Source organism: Aulostomus chinensis, chromosome 16 (genome assembly GCF_037954235.1).
Source record: "Aulostomus chinensis isolate RoL2024-O1b breed Wild chromosome 16, RoL_Achi_v1.0, whole genome shotgun sequence".
NCBI classification, from domain to species: domain Eukaryota; kingdom Metazoa; phylum Chordata; class Actinopteri; order Syngnathiformes; family Aulostomidae; genus Aulostomus; species Aulostomus chinensis.
Window position 1 is genome coordinate 22,542,789 of NC_141335.1, and position 19,039 is coordinate 22,561,827.

General features: G+C 43.2%; 1 protein-coding gene across 4 annotated transcripts in view; it reads right to left on the reverse strand.

The window, feature by feature from the left end:
• lyst (lysosomal trafficking regulator) overlaps nt 1-19,039 on the reverse strand; it is a 58,955-nt gene that overhangs the window by 22,371 nt on the left and 17,545 nt on the right. For 3 of the 4 annotated variants that reach the window (XM_086179815.1, XM_086179814.1, XM_086179819.1), the window contains 12 exons: nt 14,261-14,351; nt 10,762-12,853; nt 8,321-9,233; nt 8,031-8,216; nt 5,782-5,938; nt 3,135-3,349; nt 2,943-3,009; nt 2,536-2,645; nt 1,732-2,101; nt 1,487-1,643; nt 1,233-1,406; nt 988-1,148 (listed from right to left, as the gene is read on the reverse strand). In XM_086179815.1, coding sequence (XP_086035941.1) covers nt 988-1,148; nt 1,233-1,406; nt 1,487-1,643; nt 1,732-2,101; nt 2,536-2,645; nt 2,943-3,009; nt 3,135-3,349; nt 5,782-5,938; nt 8,031-8,216; nt 8,321-9,233; nt 10,762-12,853; nt 14,261-14,351 — 4,693 coding nt within the window. The remainder of the gene's footprint in view (nt 1-987; nt 1,149-1,232; nt 1,407-1,486; nt 1,644-1,731; nt 2,102-2,535; nt 2,646-2,942; nt 3,010-3,134; nt 3,350-5,781; nt 5,939-8,030; nt 8,217-8,320; nt 9,234-10,761; nt 12,854-14,260; nt 14,352-19,039) is intronic. The other variant, XM_086179816.1, reaches the window with a different exon arrangement.

The window sequence follows — 19,039 nt, forward strand, 5'->3', positions numbered from 1 at the left end:
GGCCGAGGCCCATCTGAAGACATCAGTTGAACTCTCAAGTTGAGATGGACCAGCAGCCGTTCACAGGTGATTAGAGGCGACAACAGACGTATTCAGTAAGTCATCTGAGAGAATACTGAGATTCTGCAGCACGCCGCTCATCACAATAGATTTGAACAGCCACAAGACTGGACACGCTTTTAAAATACAACTGCACCACAAACCATTGGTGTTGTTGATAAGGCAGTAAACAATTTATCATCAGAGTGCAGCAGTGAGGCCAAACAGGCAACATCATGCAGCAGATTAAAACTGAGAGCATGGACGAGCACAGAGTAAAAGAATGAATGGCTGACTGGGGTTTAATGTGGAACTGCTCCTGGAGGTATGATAATACAGTGGCAGCAGGCGACCTTTTATTTATCTATTTTTTTTTGCTTAAATGTTTAACATTAATACACATAAAGCTGACCGTAATTTTTCTGGAAAAATAATATCATCCACATTTAAACAGGTCTCCTACAATCTGAGCTTTTTACATGCAATCTTACAAGTTCTCCAGTAGCAGTGATGGCTGACAGTGGAACCACATAAGTTCCAATCGAAAAAAAGGGCCACTTTGATGGAGGAAGGAGAGTGACGGAATGAGAGAATGGACTGGGATTCAGTCCACAGAGAGAGCTGAGGGAATTGAAAAACTTCCAAACGGATATTCAGTTGGCGCGCTTTCTAGTGAATTAGTGAGAAATGCAACCTGGCTACGAAAAGTTTTATTCGGCCTTTTATCATAGCAATGATATCAGGGTTTCTAGTTCAAACTGGTATTCCTATTCTGTTGCTTTCTACTTGGTCACCAGCGGAGCTGCTAGTTATGGTAGTATTACCGATCTTGCTAACGTTGGCTTGCATTCAGAACAGGAGCCACAAACCCCTCACCAGCCTGAAACAAATGTCTATGATCGTCACTATAAAAGTGGGGTCGGTACAGACTAGAAAGAGGACTCCTACCGTTGAAGAGAAGCACTGTGCCCATGCTCCAGCGGGCACTCGGCTTCATCAGCTCCTCAGAAGATGGCGTACAGTGGCCCAACATGCAGAAGGTCTTGTTGCTGTCAGAGGATAAACTGGACTTTCTGGGTAAGGTGTAGTCCAGAAAGACCTCGCATTTCCTGAAACAGGTTAAGTTAATTTAATGTTGATTTACAAACCATATTGGCAAACCAACAGACAGATACCAATTTCTTGCTGCTCACCTGATGCCACACACCCAGACAACCACACGGCCATGGATGTTCTTCTTGCCTTCTGGTTGCTGGGTATAAGTGAGACCAAGGTGCTGCCACTGGCCCGACCCGAGCAGTCCCTCACCAGAATCAGCCTGCGCCAACAGCCCTGCTTTGATCTCATCATTTGGGTCTATACAAACCCTAAGGGAAAAGAAACACTTCAATTTATTCATTTATTCTTTAGACACATCTGTGAGACTGTGGTGTCCCCCAGCACTCACCTGAATGTAAGAGAGCCCGTGGAGAAGTCAGCCCACACTTGAAGCATCAGTGCCTTCGAGCCCATGGATAGAATATGAATGAGACCTTCCTCTACTAATCTGGTCCCAGCCTTCGAGGAGCCATGGTGAGACTCAGCTGCAGGGTGGCTGCTCTTTTCTGTAAAATGTGAATGAGACCATCTCAAAACTAGTTTTTACTTATGGATTGGGCATGAATGGAGCTTGGTAAAGGACTACTTTCTCACCCTTTTCTGTGTCTCTGTCCCTCTCCTCTTGCTCTGCCACCCTCAGCCACAGAGAGGCGCTGAAGCCACTGGCCATGTGGGGCCAGCAGTTCTGCCCGACCAGGGGCAAGTGGAGGGGAGCTATGTGCCAGGGGGAGGAACGTAGGTGGCTTGGTCTGAACTCTGTGTCCCCCTCTCGGCGTCCAGGAGACAGTTTGCCCTTCCAGAGCAAACCAACACTTTTCCCACCTGCTGCCCCATTCTGCCTGGAGCCAGGAGACAACCCTCCTGGCGTTGAAGCCCCGAGGAGTAATGGAAAGGTCAGGAAGTGAAGAGGTTCTATGTTCACGTTGGCCTCGACAATTTGCAGGATGCCCTTCAGTAAAATCTCCTGGCAAGCAACAAAGTGAAAATGTGGTGGTAACTATACAAGTCGTAGTACATTCACAGATACATACACTTAGAAAATCACAGAAATACTGGCTGGAAAAGAAAGACTCAACTATGTGACAACTGGAAACCAATTTCTTTGTTAATAATCATGTCTGCTGCCTAATTTCAAATGAAGCCAGACCTGTGGTAAAAAGTCGCAGCGTCACATCTGTTCTACACACACGGGTGTTAATTGCATATAAAAGGAGGTGGGCTTGGGAGTTGACGCTTCCTGAAGAACCAGGAAGTGAGAAGAGAGTGCGTTAGAAACAAATCATCACTTGATCCTGCTGAGAAAACTAATGAGCAGAAGCTGTGAGCTGCTGTGTGTCAACACCCTGAATGTAAACTCATACAGAATTTAGTCTTGTTGTGATAGGGTTTACTATTTACAGTGGGTGGAGTCTTCTCCAGGAAGAGGCGAATCAACAGAGCCAGCTCTTCTGCTGTGATTCGCTGGCTCACCATGGCAACCATCAGCTCCATGATTACAGTCTGGCAATCTGAATGTAAACCAATGAAAAGCAGGTTACATAAACAGTCAACTTACTTAGGTATATACCTGAACACTGCTTGCAAAAAGCAACGATATCTGTTTTTCTCTGGTACATTAACTTTTTTTTTTAAACAAAAAACTATATTTGTATACAAAATATCAGTCCACAGGGCCCAATCTTTTAACAAGTAGAACAAATTATTAATCTGTCACAATATGTCATTTGTGCCCCGAGTACGAAGTGTCAGCAGAAAGATGAAAAAAAAAAAGTAATCAGAAGCAGATAAAGTAGACCTCCACAAACCTTTAAGGGAAGGGTCTGTTTGGCTGAGGATGTTGTGAAAGCCAGACAGGATGGTTTTGACTCCTCCCTGTATGGGTCAAAATAAGAATTCAGTCATATCTATGAAAGTACAACCAAGGAGAAAAAGTATCACAACCACGGACTGTTGAGGAAGTTAAAAGAAAGGGAGTGGTGAAACAGTGCAGAAATGACCTGGTCATAGAGCAATGCAGCGTTGCTGTGGTTGGCGCGGACCGCACCAAGCAGGCTGTGAAACACATGACTCACAACCTCCAGGTCTGGGGAGCCGGTGGCCAGTAGCTGCAACTCAACTGTGCAGATCTCCGGGAACAGCAGCACACCACGTCCCGGCCCATCTGCTGCTGCTGCTTCAAACTCACGCGGTAGGGCAGACTCCACCTTCAGTCCTGAGAGAACAGCCAGAGAGAGGAAGCACTAGATGAGACACTCAACAAGGCACACCTCGCTGACTGACATGCATCACACAAACACACGCTGGCAGGCTGTGCTGCTGAAACAGCTTCACAATCCACAGGCATTCCCTGCTTCAGCTCCGACCAACCATCTTGGAGGCAGCTCATAAAAATGAATTAGTCTCAGCTCTGATCTCAGCGTCGGAGCAGCATGGGAGTCCCCTTGTGATTTACAGGAGAGCAACCCAGCAGACTCTCACGTGCCTTGTGGGACCTCCTTATACTAATGAAGCTGGCTCTCTCTCCCCCGATGAACGACTGCTCAGTTTGCTTCCACACATCCAAATCAATACTGGCTTCAGTAAATATAAACCAGAAGGCTTACAGAGACTGCTGTCACAGCCTCTCCTCACATCAGAAAAATGATGCTTGGATTCAGTTGGAGGTGGCAATTTAAATAATAGTAAATAATTTGCTACTGGAGCCAGTATGTAACTGGGGGCTCGACAGAGCAAGAGTTTCACTTGCATGCACAACTGAAATACAACCAATGTTAAATGCAGGTTAGGATAGATCCCGTCATCGAATGGAACACGTTAGCACAGGTGGTTGGAACAGTTAATCATTGGCAAGGAAACTACTAGTTAAATTACATTCCTTGAAATGGTCTGCTGACAGCTTCATGTACATCAAACCTGAATGACAGCTGACACACACGCAGACAACAGCCCTGTCTCTGCTGTCACTGGGACCATCAATAACTGAGTTACAACCGGAGAACAATCACATATTTCTTATTTATCCTCACTCAGAGCAAGAATAAGAGTGAAAGCGAGGGGCTTAGCCCAGATCTCTCAAGGTGGGTTTGGAGAACCCCCCCCCCCCCCGCAAAAAAACAAAAAAAACAAGCTCCATTTCTATGATTTCACTCACAGTCTAAGCACATGTCTTATTTCTACTTAAGATTGATTATAAAGACCATAAAACCATGTATAATGTTAACATTTGATAAGAATGGATACTACATTTTAACTTTCTCATACACACAATTAGCACATATTGTTGTGTGTGCGTATGTAAGCCAGGATTCAGCTTCATACAAGTCTTTAGTACTTCTAATAGTAGTGCGAATACATACTGTACCCCCCATGTCCTTTCTGTGCTACACACCCCTTTTCATTTTATTTATTTTATTGCATCTTTACTTTTATTCTTTTCTTTTACTTTCTTTTTCTGTTTGCCCAATTTGTACAATTTCAATTGTTCAAAAATAAGTGTGCAAAGTATACAACTATGAATATATTGGCTTAAAACTTAATTAAAAAGACAATTTTTAAAAAATTTAAAAAAAGAAGTGCTAATATCAATTATACTATTTAAGTATTACATAATTAGTAAATAAACACAGTTTGAACCAGAGATAATTAAAAATGTAATATCTCTTATCTCTTAATTAAGGAAAAACATGATTTGATCAATTATTGATCCCCTAAATTTTGTGCAGTTTAGGAAAAAGTCATTTTCACCCGGGGGGGGGGGGGGGGCAAGCAAGGAATCATTTTAAAGTTGAACGGGAATATCAATGAAGCAGATAAGAAGGTGGAATTTCTTTAAAAAAAAAACAACAACGTTTTTTTGGTGTTTGTACCAATTAGTCTAGAATGAGGTCAGAATCTAAGCTTCATGGTTTAAAAGATGTCAGACTTTTCCTGGAATTGAGAGTCTCGTTTCATGGAGACTTTAAGTCACAAGATGCGGCTCATGAGGCCGCTCAGTGTAGATGCCCTCAGTTGTAAAACATAAAACAATTATTCTATTCTGAGGAGATGAACAAGTTAAAAAGGCCTTGTTTGTAACCTGCAAGAGCAAAGAAAGGAGGCTGACACAAGATCGTGATGAGGCCGGCTTCTGCCGTGTCATACAGTGTGTGCGTGATGAAAATAAGGTACTTGTTATTGCCGCACTTCCTCCGCAGCCGACCAAATGCGGATGTGGTCATTTACACGACGTACTCCAAGAGTGACCTTGTTTCTTAGCACCATTAATGCTTTTTAACATGCAAACTTCTAGGGAATGCAAAGAAATGCTCTAAACGTAAAAGGAACGGACGATTAATGGCAGGAGTAAACAGCTGAAGCTTCCCAAGGCTAAAAATAAGCAGGTTTAGAGGTTGAGAGGAATACATGACTTCTCAATCCATCAGAATGAGTCTGGTGGCATTTATCATGAACAACAACATGTAAGCTAAAATGATTTACAGTGTTCTCCCAATAATGCCATAAAAATGCAGAAAAATTCATTTGCATTGAAAGATTTAAAGAGTAAAATAAAACTAATAAAAAAAAAAACAGGCTATGAGGCTTTCACGAGAGCGGCAGTGTGATGTGAATTCTTCAGGACCGAATGAGCGTGTGTGAGAGTCCTACCCTCTTCCTGCTTAGCCATGTCCTCAGGGTTGCTCTCGCTGTCAGCGTCGTAGCCCTCCTCCTCCCCTGGGGGCTTGACGCCACAGCTCTGCTCCTCGTCCACCTCCTCAGATAGGTCACCTGCTGGGGCCGTCCCCTCCGCCAAAACCTGGAGCGTCTGACATGAAAAGGTGAGGAAGAAGAAGTCAAGAATTGCAGTCTCATTAAGATCATCACCAGGGGAACTTTTAACCAGCCGGTAACATTTTGCAAGAGCCTCCTGTATTTCATTAAATCTCTTTAACTGAGAATGTTACATTAAAACCTACTAAAGCAGTAGTCAGACCACCAATCTAGTGAATGCAATGCCAACAAATGTTTTCAGCTGATGCGGAAAATAAAAAAAATAGGTTTTGGTCATAAGACAAATACCAGCTGACTTGCGCGTCACTCACACAACCCAGTTCCTTGACGTGCACAATTGGTCATCATGAGTAGGTACTACACACACACACACACACACACACACACACACACACACACACACACACACACACACACCAGTAAACAGTCAAACATTTAAGTGCTGGCACAAAGAAGAGGCTTATTGTAATCCACATGCCTGTTCCTTTCAGTACAAGACTGTTCAGCTTTCTTGTGGGTGAACATAATAACACAAAGAACTCTCCTTCAGTGGACAAACTTTATGATGGGAGAGTAATCTTGGAGCTTCCCGGCACACACTGGGAATGGTTAAGTGAACATAACACTCTGAAGGGTTCACTGGAAAAGAACTAAGCTCTCAGGAAATAAGTAAATCTATTATATAAAAAGCTAAATCCTCCTGTATTGGAACAAGCTTAGTCACACAGGCATTTTAAGACTTGTGGAAAACACATCTTACATTGTGAGATAACGGACGCACCCCACCGGGTGGTATGTAGCAGGAGTTAGGACAGCAGAAAGGTCAGATTAATGGGAAGAAAAAAAGGCGTTTGTGATTTTATACCTTCTCTTTTCTAATTTCCCCGACCAACCAAACCATATATGGTCTTATGATCGGGGCTCTTCCTTTAATAAATAGCGCCATTGCTGTAAGAACCTGCCACCATATGTAAATATTAAGACAGGTTTAATTTGTATATTTCATTGGTGACTATATGGAGGGAGGTAACATCAGCATCCAGAATGGAGTCAAGCCTACAAGTGTTTGCACCCACTGCTTGCTCTGAAGGAGGACATTATTTATGTGTGCTGCTTTGTCGTCCAGCAGGGAGATAACAGGTGCTTAGCAACATGGTGTGCGTGGATGTACACAGGAGCCCTGATGACACTTGGTTGAGGAAATGGCTTTGCTTTTATGATATGTCTTTCTTCTATTGAAAGCCCACCGCTGTTTATATTTTGTCATTATGTTAAGGCGGTGTAGCAGCAGATGAAACGTGGGTGATTAGGCACAGTTTAGGGAGAAAAGGCAATTAAACAGGACAGTAAACTCTTGATGACGCATGATTTTATTATTATTATTTTTTGAAAATCTCAGTCACTCTTTATGACCATGATTATCTCCTTAACAGTGCATCTTTGGACAAAAGATAATCAAGTCAATGGACCAGAGTATCACAAAACACATTGGACGCCGCTTCTGGTTGAACGTGTGTGTTTTCTATGTTCTAAATGGTTCTCACCCTGGCCTGATGATGCATTTTAGAGGCAGTCAATTTTTCAGGGAAACCCATGAGTCACAGAATCCCTGTGGAATTCCCACAGCATCAGAGTACATCTCATGACAACAGGTCAATTTTTGACACATTTTAAACTTACGTATTTGTTGGCCCTGCCAGAATATCAACACTGAATGACACGTGTTGATTTTACATTTTTGTTACGATTTGAAATTGGCAATAGTTGTCCAGCTCTCACTCACAAACACACCAACAACTGACCGGACTGTAACAGATCTGGATCAACAGAATCTGTGAGCAGAAAAGTCAGCGTGCACATATAAAGTCCTGAGAACACAGGACTGAAACCAGAGTGGCAACAACCCATACAATGCTCTTGCTACTCAGGTCAGCCGCATTAGTTGCAGAAGTGTGTCGTACAAAGGATTGCAAGAACATTACTCATTCAAATATCAGCCCCAGCCCCTTCAAGTGTGGGAGAGAGAGAGCTGGTTATAGCATGAACTTGATCATACATCTCGATACAAAAGCAGCTCAAATAACTTAAAATGTCAGATATCAAAAGATGCAGGTAAGTTCACTCACAGTTTCTCCAAAGGCAGGACTCACCCTGTCTGGCTTCTCCTCAGGGGGGTTAGGACAGGGTGACACGTCAGCCAGGGCCACTCTCAGGAGAGAATCGAACAGGGGTACAGCGAGGTCAGAGTTCACCACACCTGAGCGAGAGAGTTGGTCTCTCACCTCAAACAGAGTCTCTTCCACTGACTGGAGCTGTAGATAGGAAGACATGGCATTATTCAAGTCACTGATTAGAGCCTAAATAAAATGATTTCTGTTAAGTGTTTGATGTGATTAGAGGTCATTTAGGTGATTACCTGATAAGAGAGCTCTGTCTCGGCCCTGTGAAGGGCTGAGTTAGCACTGTGTAGACAAATAGCCAGTAAGGCCTCTAGAAGACGAATACTTTGAAGTTGCCACTCTTCATCCAGCTTCTTTGATGGATCTTTGGTCTTTCCTTCCGTTGGAATGATGCAGAGGGTGTCAGCTGAATGTTGAGCTGTCTCATCCACTCCCAGTGAAGTGGCTGGAGTTGTGGACTCAGGGCTGCTACCTTTGCCCTTCTTCTTCTTTGTCTTCCCGTCCTTGGCCTTGCAGGACAGTTTCTGAATTACCATGGTCATGAGGCGCAAGCAGACATCCAACCCTCCTAGCCTGAAGAACTGCCTCTGGAAAAGGGGGCTTGCCAGGTAGATCCACCGACACACTGACCAAACATCAGCTGCTCGACGCACCTGCTCCTTGGAGGGCAGAACCACGCTGTCTGGGGAGAGGTATGCCAGCCGCCCGCCCAGGGGCTCACTGGCTGTGCTGTCATAACCTGAAGTGTCCTCAGAGTCATTAGCTGAGTCCCGGTCAGAATCAGCCTCTTTACTAACACAGAGGAAAGCCACACACAAGAAGAGGTTGATGACGTGGAGGTGGGTCTCTGCTTGGCTGCGCCCAGGTCCACGCCCCCGACCATGTGCCCGTCCACTCCGGCTCTTTTGATGTGGATACGCTACCTTTAAGCCCTCGTAAAACTTGGTGAGGCTCTGAGGACCCTCTCCAGCCCCTTGGGAGCCTAAATCCTCAACTTCTGCATCAGCACTCTCAAGCTCAGGCTGGTGTCCGATTCCTGTTATCAGAGTCTCAAATACCTTCAAAGCCAAAGAGCAGGTCTGGTCGAGGTAAACCAGCTCGGTCATCTGGTTGAGCCCGTTGCAGCTGATGAAAAGATCTCGGATCACTCTGGAACAGAAACAACCTGGAATCAGCTGTGTATGAACTGTGTCCTCTATTTACCTCAGAGATAAGACCAGCACAGTATAGCAGGACATATGCCTCACTTCAAAAAAGACGGGGATTAATAGGATGATGAGGTCTCTGAGCGGGTAAAACGATGGGCACAACTTGGTCCGTGCAACCAATCGTTTCCTTCCATCACACCATAGACAGAATTACACCCGAGGACATATATCTTTTAAAAGCACTTCTATAACATTATAAATGAACTGTGAAGGACTCAAAAGGATTCTATATGTCTATCTTTGCATGCTGCTGCTATATAGACCTCCTTTGTTTTGCTTTTCTTTGACTGCAAGTTATTGTCAAGGCAAAATACACATTTCTATCCTGCTTAAAAAACAACAATGACATTTTTCCCCTTTAACATTTGTCTGCGACAATGATACACACAGTAATGAGGCAGTATAGAAATATAAATTACACTATGACATTACAGGGTAAACTACTTTACCAGAATAATTAGTTTCACACTCATATGCAAGAGATGTCATGACATTGTACGCCACCTAATATTGAGAAAATCAAAAAAAATCATTGCAGTGGATTCCCACTATGTTCAAGAGCAGAAGGAGACGTTCATATTAATTCAACAGATGAACTTGCCGGAGAAAATCCCATTTATCTAAATCAACATACAAACACAGTACAAATAAAATAAATGTATTTTTTTCCATTAATGTGCAAATCTGCAGAGTTCAATGTAACGCCTTCATGTGAAAAATATGAAGTCTTTTGATGAATAAAACAATAGCAATAGAGGACCATGAGATTATGCATTATTAAGTATCTTGCAAATTTTCTCTTGGGCAGTTTGTGCACAGTAAAAATAGAGCTGTAAAAATTACTTTTGTAATTTTGGTCAATCCGTTGAAGAGAAGGATGAGATCTCCAAAAGATGAATTCTTGTCAATATCAATAAATGCACTTCTAATATTCATGTATACAGACAAACACTGCATCTGCTTATGGCAGACAACCGTACTCACAACAGTGCTCCTTCAGCCTTAACTGTCTATCGTGTCTAACTCAGTCCACAGAGCTCTGATAAATTATTGATTAGCATCAATTAGCAATGACCTGGAGAGACGGATCTAATGACTAACAAAGCCAAAGTGGATTAGGTGTCTTACAGGCTGATTATGTCTCATCTAGCTGTGAATTTAGGGGAGCCGCTGTCATTTCTTGACTGAGAAACTTTCACCATTCACATAAAGCCTATTTTAACTAGAGAATCTAAACAGAGATGACATGAGCCTCTGCATATTTACTTCATAATCAGTGATCATTGCAAACTGATCACTACAGTTTGTAGCTGTTTCTTTGCATTTCAGGCTAGCAATGTGTAAAACTGAACAAAACAGTCACCAGGGAAACCCCAGAGAAGCTGACGAACACAGCAACTGCAGACAAACAGATCAATAATGTTTTTATCTAAGAGTTAAACACTCCAAACACATTTAAAACAGCTTACCTTGATTTGAGGAGGCCAGGTAAAGTTTGCAGGTAGATGAGTAGTACCTCCACAGGCAGGCACTGTGTGTGGTAGCTGCAGACCTGAGTACAAACTGTGGAAACACCCAGCTGTTGGGCATGGTGGACCAGCTCTACTCCTCGCTGCAACACAGGGTTGAAGATGTGTGTGTAGAGCTGCCACTGCACTATGGCATTGCCCCGCAGGGTCAGGTGGCACACATGGCCAGCTATCTGCTGGCTCAGATGCCAGTCCTCACCAAACACCAGCTCTTGGTAAGCCTCTAGGGCATCCCACTTCCATAGCATGTCCTCTGCCCCTCCTCCACTTGGTAGAATACCCTGGGAGCGGTAGCACAGACTGGTAGAAATGGCTGAAGGTTCCCCATGCTGTAGTGTCTCCTCCAGGCCCGGTAGCTGGCTGTGGTCCAGAGTGCAGATGTTACAAGAGGCTAGTTTGGCTTTCTCTGAGGGCTGCCCCCCACCAAGTTGGTCTAGGATCAGTCTGGCCAGAACACTGAGTATATGAGACTGATAACTACGCAGACCTGGTGCTTGAAAGGCATGTAGCAGGGGTCCTACCACTGAGCGGGGGTCCATACAGCAGCAGATTCCAACAGCCTGAACGCCAGCCAGTACCTGTAACACAGCCGGTCCACTGGGTGAGAGTCGATGCAGGAGCCGCAGACATTGGTGAGCACAGGCAGCCAGGCAGCAGCAGCGCTCGGGGTAACGCACTGCGTCACCCTCTACCCCCTCCTTGCCTTCTCCATCCTCTTCAAAGGGGTTACGTCTAGCTGCCTGCTTGAATGCAGAGACAGGTAAACCTGACAGATCTCTGTGGTGATGCAGGAAGTGGGAATATTCACAGCGACGATGTCGACGTCGAGCACAAACGGATTGATGTAGCTGCTCCGACTTAGCCTTTTTGACAGCACTGATGATCTTGAAGACCCCTGCAATTAGACCTCGTAGCCTCTCTGAAGCCTCGCCTCCAATTTCTGAATCACTGGCCCTGCCAAGTCCCTCCAGCCGCAGCACTGTAGCCTCAAACAGCTCAAGGCCACGGTGCTGGACAAATTCATGGATGAGCTCCAGTGCCTGGCTGAAGAAAAAGGGGTTGGGTGTGGATGCCTGTAGGCAACCAAGCAGCACTTGTAGTACCCCTTCTAGGAGCTCTGGCAGCAGTAGCGCCCTGTGGCGAAAGCGGGAGAAAGAAAAGTCATCCTGGACCTCCTGCAGGGTCTTTTTGGGCCGAGGAGCAAAGGGGTTTGTCTGCCTGTCTAAGCAGCTTCGGATTTTAAGGGTGGCGCGCAGTAGATCAGTCAGGCTGCGTCTCAAGCTATCTGGAAGTGTTTCACTCTGACTCACATCCACCGACATCAGGTGCAAGATGGTACGTAGAAGCATCCTCTGGACCAGGGCGATGGGCTCTTCTGTCCAGCCTCCAGCAAGCTCCTCTGCCCCAGTTCCAGCCCCACCTCCTGGACCACAACAATCTCCAAACTCAGTTAGGATGTCAGTGAGAGTCGGTACAACACTGACTGCCAGGCCCGGATTGTGGTTTATGCTCATGTCAAACTTACACACCTTCTCCAGCAGGGAAAGCAACACATGGCAGAGATCGAAGGGTGAGTTTTCCATACGGTTAAAAATCGATATTGCAGCTGGGTCTGTCAGCATTTCAGTGTCCATTATTTGGGACCCAGGGGCTCTGGGATGAGGATATGGTGCACTCATGGTTTCCGTGGTGGCAGTTGATGATAACTGTGTCTCTGAACGGTGATGTTGACAGCTTACCCGGATGGTGGAGCCATGTGACCTTCGGTTCCTTGACCCACCTGGCCCTTGGACTGCTTTGTCTTCAGAGTTGGCTTCCGAATCTGAGGTAGAAACCTGGGACCTCCGAGCATCCTTTACAGAGTATCTTTGGGCTGTCCTGCGTGACCTCCTTGACTTCCAGGTGCCACTGCCAACACGTGGCCTCTTCCCAGAATCCTGTTCATCGATCCCAGTCTTCTGTCCGGCTCTGAGAGGCACGGCCTTCACCTCCCGGCTGAGGAAAACCTCTAGTAGAGACGGCAGGGTGAAATCTGCACACATACAGAAACACCTTTTATCAGCTTTATTCAGGACATACGTGCTTTGTAAGACAGCGTATCGACTGAGTAACCTCCAGCAGGCCAGTAGAATATTGTAAAGCCACTATGCAATCTGGTGTGACACGTGACATATCGTTGGAAAGCTGATACTTGTGATTTGATCCTGGAACAGACTGCAGACTTTTTTGCCACAAAATTGGAACAACTAGACTAAGAAGGCACATCGTAATTATCCAATCGATAACATTTCAGCAAACAAAAAAACAACCCAAAACCCAAGTTGTTTTACAATGGCAACTGTCCAGATGTCCAATCAAATAAAAGGTCTAATCTAAAAACTGTGATTACAGCCATTAAAAAAAAACACATGGACTACAACTGCATTCAAAATACCAAGCAGATGTGTGTGCAGTAAATCTGGTATTTTACCCCAAAACAGAAGCGCACACAGATGCCAAGCACTCTGCCTTTGGTATAATCAGACAAATCCAGAAATTAAACATGGCTCTTCAAATGGGCTTTCGGGTGGCAGAATTCAGGGTTGTATTAAACAGATAGTGTTGCCACTTTTAAATACCTCGGTACACAGTAGTACCATATTACCGTTCAGCCCTACTCATACAAAATGAACCTGTAAGACAACATTTGGGCCTGGAGACATTTTCTTTTCACAGAAAACAACAACAACAACAAAACATTTTTATAGTTTAAGATGAAAAACAAAGTTAAAATTGCATGTCAGCAGAATTTCCTTGCTTGTTAAAACATGTTCAGCAGGTAAGAATTAATTAAAGTAAAAATGTCTAACGTCCATGTTAAAGTGGATCATCAGTCCAGTACTAAATACCAGTGTCATCCTAAGGTCACGGGCCTCTGTGTCCAGTTGTCCTCTGTATAGTGACCATCTGTGTAATGCTGATATTTACAATTATGGATGTCAAATACCAAACACTGTTTAAAAACTGGGTATGATGCACAGCTATGGTACAAATTACATAAATCCAAAATTTACAAATAAGAGTGAGTAATCTGTTGAATGCATCACAAACACTATTCACTGTCAACAGTAATGTGCACACATTCCTCTGGCTTCAAGTAAATCAACACACCAGTTTAATGCAGGAAGCAATGCTTGATCTTGATAATTGGTGATAAAGTGAAATAAATGCGTAATATACAATGAACATTAAAGACGGATGAAAAACATTCTGCATTAGAGTCCGTCTGTACAAACAAAATCCTGTTGCACATTACAGTGTTGTAATGCACAATTTTACACTCAAGAGATGTAAATTATCATCATTCGTTACAGAACAGGAAGAAAACAAAATTCACATGCCACTTCTGTTGCGTGGTGTTCTGTATGTCAGTATGAACGAGTAATAAAAATACACCAACCTGGGGCTTTTTCCTCCTGCACGGGAATCTTCCACACCAGTGGGAGCAGAGACAGCAGCAGAGTAAGCAGCTCCTCCCTGCAGGTCAACTCCTGAGAGTGCAACAAAACACACTGGGGTTACTTAAAAAGCCTCCCTTCTCCTGTCCCTGTGGTCACACTCTGATGTCACACAAAGACACTCCCATCGTGACACACTCAAAACAAGGGTCCCCTCATACATCCCTTTTTATAAAGAACGGTCAAAATACTCTTTGAGAGAATCTACTGTTTTACAGTTTTTTTCAGTCCCAAAGCTACCGAATTATGTGTTTGTGTGACGCTAACTAGCTAGTTGCTTAGTAAGTCAGGATTCAGCGCAACAGTGTCAGGGAGCAATGTAGCATCTACATGACAGCCTTACTTCCGAGACTCGGGGGATCTCATGTCTATCCAGGGCATTCCTCACATCAGAGAGACCCAAGTCCTTCATGTGTTAATTAAAAACAATCAAACACCTCCTTTAAGTGTCAACTAATGGTCAGCTTGCATGTCAAAACATCTCATTGACACTCTTTAACACAATGTATCATCAGAGTGTAATACTCCCCATTCAATCATGAATATTTGTGCTATCCATTTACCTGCCGGAGGATTTGAAATTACAAATATTCTGTTCAACACCTTCCAATCAATCTAGTAATTCAAATATAGGCAAATACCTTTAGGTTTTTACAGCACCTGCGAGCATAGAGAACAAGGAGAACCTGAGCTACCTCAGAAAAGGTAATGAGATTCTTCAGTCCTGTATTTGCAGAGTGTATGGCTATCAGATATGCACTGATTGAAGTCAAGTAAATTTCATTGTTTGCTATACCAAAGGTGGAAAAACTCAACAGCAGTTTCCTTCTGTTTTCGCTACTGCTAGAAGAGAAACACAATGGTGACTGAGCCTTGGCACGAAAGCCCCTGTATCTGCAGTATTTGCTAGGTGTCAGTGTTGACTTTCCTGGAAAACATGCTGTATTGAGCTCAGTATTTCCTTCTGCTGTCAGCTTCACACTGAAAGCAGTTGACTACCAAATGTGAGAATTTTTTTTTTCTTTATTATAAATCAGAGACGCAATGGGATTGTAAGGATGCCATCATCCATCAGAATTGAATTTGCAAAACAAGACAACGAACATTTTCAGCGTTCGGACATGGGATCAGTTTGAGATATTGCACGGAGCAAAGGAAGAAGGAGCCGCCACAGTGAGGTGTTACATGAGGAGGTGCAGGTGACAACCATGCAACCTCCTCCCTTCCCTGTGTGCTGCTGATTCACTGACTCACACTGTAAGCAGCATAAAAATCACATCACGTTTGCTTTCAGAAAGACGGGAAAAGGGCAATTATAGTCTGAGTACTGTGTTAAAACTCACTCACGCTTGCTGCTACAGTAACTTCGGGTGATGCCAAGTCAACCATGAGCTGAAAACTCATTTTATTGCATAAAAAAGTAAACCTACAATTGGATTGTAACTTGGACATGCATCAAAAATGCCATTTGTAATGTGACAGCATATCAACATCAAAAGAATGTTTTTTTTTTTAGGTGCATTTACAGTTTTACACTTCAGTCCTCAGCTACTTATTTTCACAAATGCTTTTAGGTGTCTTTGTGGCATAGATTATTTTAAACCGTATCTACTTGCTCTGGACCACAGATGTATGATTCTCCCTACCTACCTACCAGGAGATATCTGATCTCCTTACCTGCCACTATCTCAGCATTTTTCATTTTCCTGCACTTGGTTGGCTAACAGGAACCATCTCAAAAGATAACGCTGTGCTTTCATTAACAGATCAAATAGGAAACATTCTATTTGATACCATATATACACTATGGAATCAGGAGTATGCTCATATCATCTACATTGTGTGACGGTGAAATTATACTGACATGGCAGCCTTGAGTCACATAACACTCAGAGACAGCAGGGAGTCACGGTGGTTGACTTAAAACCACAGTAGAACAAAACCTCTCAACATAAATCTTCCGCTGAGTTTAAACTCTAGATTTATGATTGGAAAAGCTCCTCTGTTAATGAGAAATTATTTCAAGCCACTTACAAAGAAGCATTTGTAACCAAAGGCTTGGCGCACACAGCTGGAGCTTGTGATAACACATGAATGTATTACAATTTGGGAATGATAGCTCCCATTAGTGGAGAAAATACAATGAGAACGTGTGAAATTAGACAAGAGATAGGAACTGCATTTGGCCACAGGAACACACGGGGTCATATTAAGTACAAGAGAAGATTTAGCTCAATAATGAATTTGCTTCGCTAAATTAGAGGATTAGGAACTTCTTTAAAAAGGCACAGTTGTGCATGGAAATGATGAGCTAGTGAGGGAGGAGTGCGAAACTTGAACATATTAAAAACAAACTCTCATATGTTTGATTTGTACTGCTCTTGTTGCTATTGATGGTGTCTACCATCAGGACACATCACAATCATTTTATTTCCCAGGCGGTACCGTTTGAAACAGTGGGCTTGTTTGGAGTTTTATCGCTCAGTTCCTCTTGTATGCAGTGCAGCAGAAACCCCCCTTAATTCACTCTGAACAACACAACAGCAACTCTTAAATTGTTCCTTAACACCGCCACACTGTTAACGTCACAGATCTGATCAATATAAGCACGTGCGAGACCAGTGCATCAATGTCAGGGCAAGTCAACAGTACAACCCATCAAAATACAACTCAACTCAACGTCAGACATTAGCAATGTTGAGAAACGGAGAGGCTGCGTTCAAGTCAAGTCACGTCAAGTAAGTTTTATTTAAATAGTGCCAAATCACAGATGTTACCTCATGACACTTTTCAGGTAGAGCAGGTCTAGCACCTCACTCCTTCAATGAATCTACACCTAACAATTCTCCATCAGCAAGCACATCCTGCAACGGCGGCGACAAAAACCCTCCTTTTAACGGGCAGGAACGTTGAGCAGACCCAGGCTCAATGAGAACGGACGTCTGCATTCAATGAAGACTTGATGACACTGAGCCCCCCCGAATCCCAGCTATTGCTGTAAAATCTATTTATGAAAGAGCCACAATCCTTTTTTTGCGTTTCTTAAAGATAAAAATACATGACTTTTAGTAAATGGCTGGCATCATATTTGTTTGAAGCAAAATGAAAGAGACATTTTACAATCAACCAGATAATCAAATGACGTTTGAACACAGCAGGGCTGTTTCCCGTTTACATGACAGCAGCCTGCAACACCAGTCACAGTTGCAGATGCCTAAATGGCTACAAAGGTGTCCTATAATGATTGAGAGGTTCCAAAATCAACCACCACCAGCCAAATAAGATGAAAAATCCTACCCAATAAAGCTTTTTTTTTTAACCAAGCCACAAAATATAGAATGTATACAAACACAACCTTTTTGTGTCTCAAATCATATACAAAAAAACCCAAACAAACATGATGGTGGTGAATTAACATTCTTGACTTGATACGATTATTTCTGATAAGCAGTTTTGATAATCTTATTGCATTTTTATGACTGGACTTTATGAGTTTGCTTTGCTAGTTGATTGATATTGCAGTCTTGTTTTTTTTTTCCACTGCAGCATTTTTGATAGACTCATAATCGTCATGTGAAGGAATGTACTCACTTGACTCACTTTATGTGTATATGCATGTATGTACGTTTACTGTATTCTCAGCAGCAGATGATGTATGTGTCCGAGACAAATTTCCTTCTAGACAATAAAGTTCATTGTGTTTTATGTATTCATTTCGAAGGGGAAAAAAAAAGTTGAAAGAAAGAAAAAAAAAAAACGTGCGGGATTAGTTGTCGGAGTTTACATGGCGCAACTGAACGCACTGTGAAGTCTCACATGCTTCTCCAAACGAACCAATGTAGATTTCAGAATTTACAACATGCAACTGAAAGCACCATGTTTCCAGTGGTTGCCTGTGCTTTACAAAGTCTTGAAGATTCAAAATGGGTTTTATGTTTTCAAAGGAACGCATCAACTTATCGGGAAAAATGCTTCTTGTCCATCATTTTTAGAGCCAGATGAAAAGATAAATACCCTTCTCCCCTCTCTCTTCATGCATCGTGGAGCTTCACACCACTGTTAGCGGACTACTTGTTAGCTTCGCTGCAAAGAACGCAGTCTTTAAAAGTCATCAAATACACTTCCCTCCAAAATGTTTTTTTTTTTTTTACTGCATTTAGAGAACCTGGGTTGTGTTTTACATTTTCCATTACTTGGATTGCCTCAGCCTGCCTTCCCGTTTTGCTCTCTGACCTTCCAAAGCCTACAGTTCCTCCTCTGTGCCCTACATTATTCCATTTCAAATAAATCAGGATCAGGATCAGGATCTTGTCCAGAAGCAATCTTCCTTATCCTCTCTTACAAAGTAGGCCATGATTAGTAGCAGCACTCATATGGTTTTTTTTGTTGTTGACTGAAGTTATGATGAGGCTTTTGAAATACTGCAGCAAATCACTGCACCCAGTCAGGAAAGTAGTTCCATCTATGTATTCAACTCTAAAATAGCAACATCTTGTAACTTTCAACAGTTTTTTCACAGCTTTAAGCACAACCCTAGTTCAATCAATCCAGGCTGAGGCTGTTCAGGAAATGTGTATTTGATAACAAGTGACAGTTTTCTCCACTGCAGGGGGGCAGTAGAGAAAACTGTCAGTCATTGCAGCTGAGCTAACTAGCAGTCAGCCATCCAGAGGGGGTCTGTAGCCAGGAGAGGAGCCAGGGGTCTTTATCATCCTAGCTGA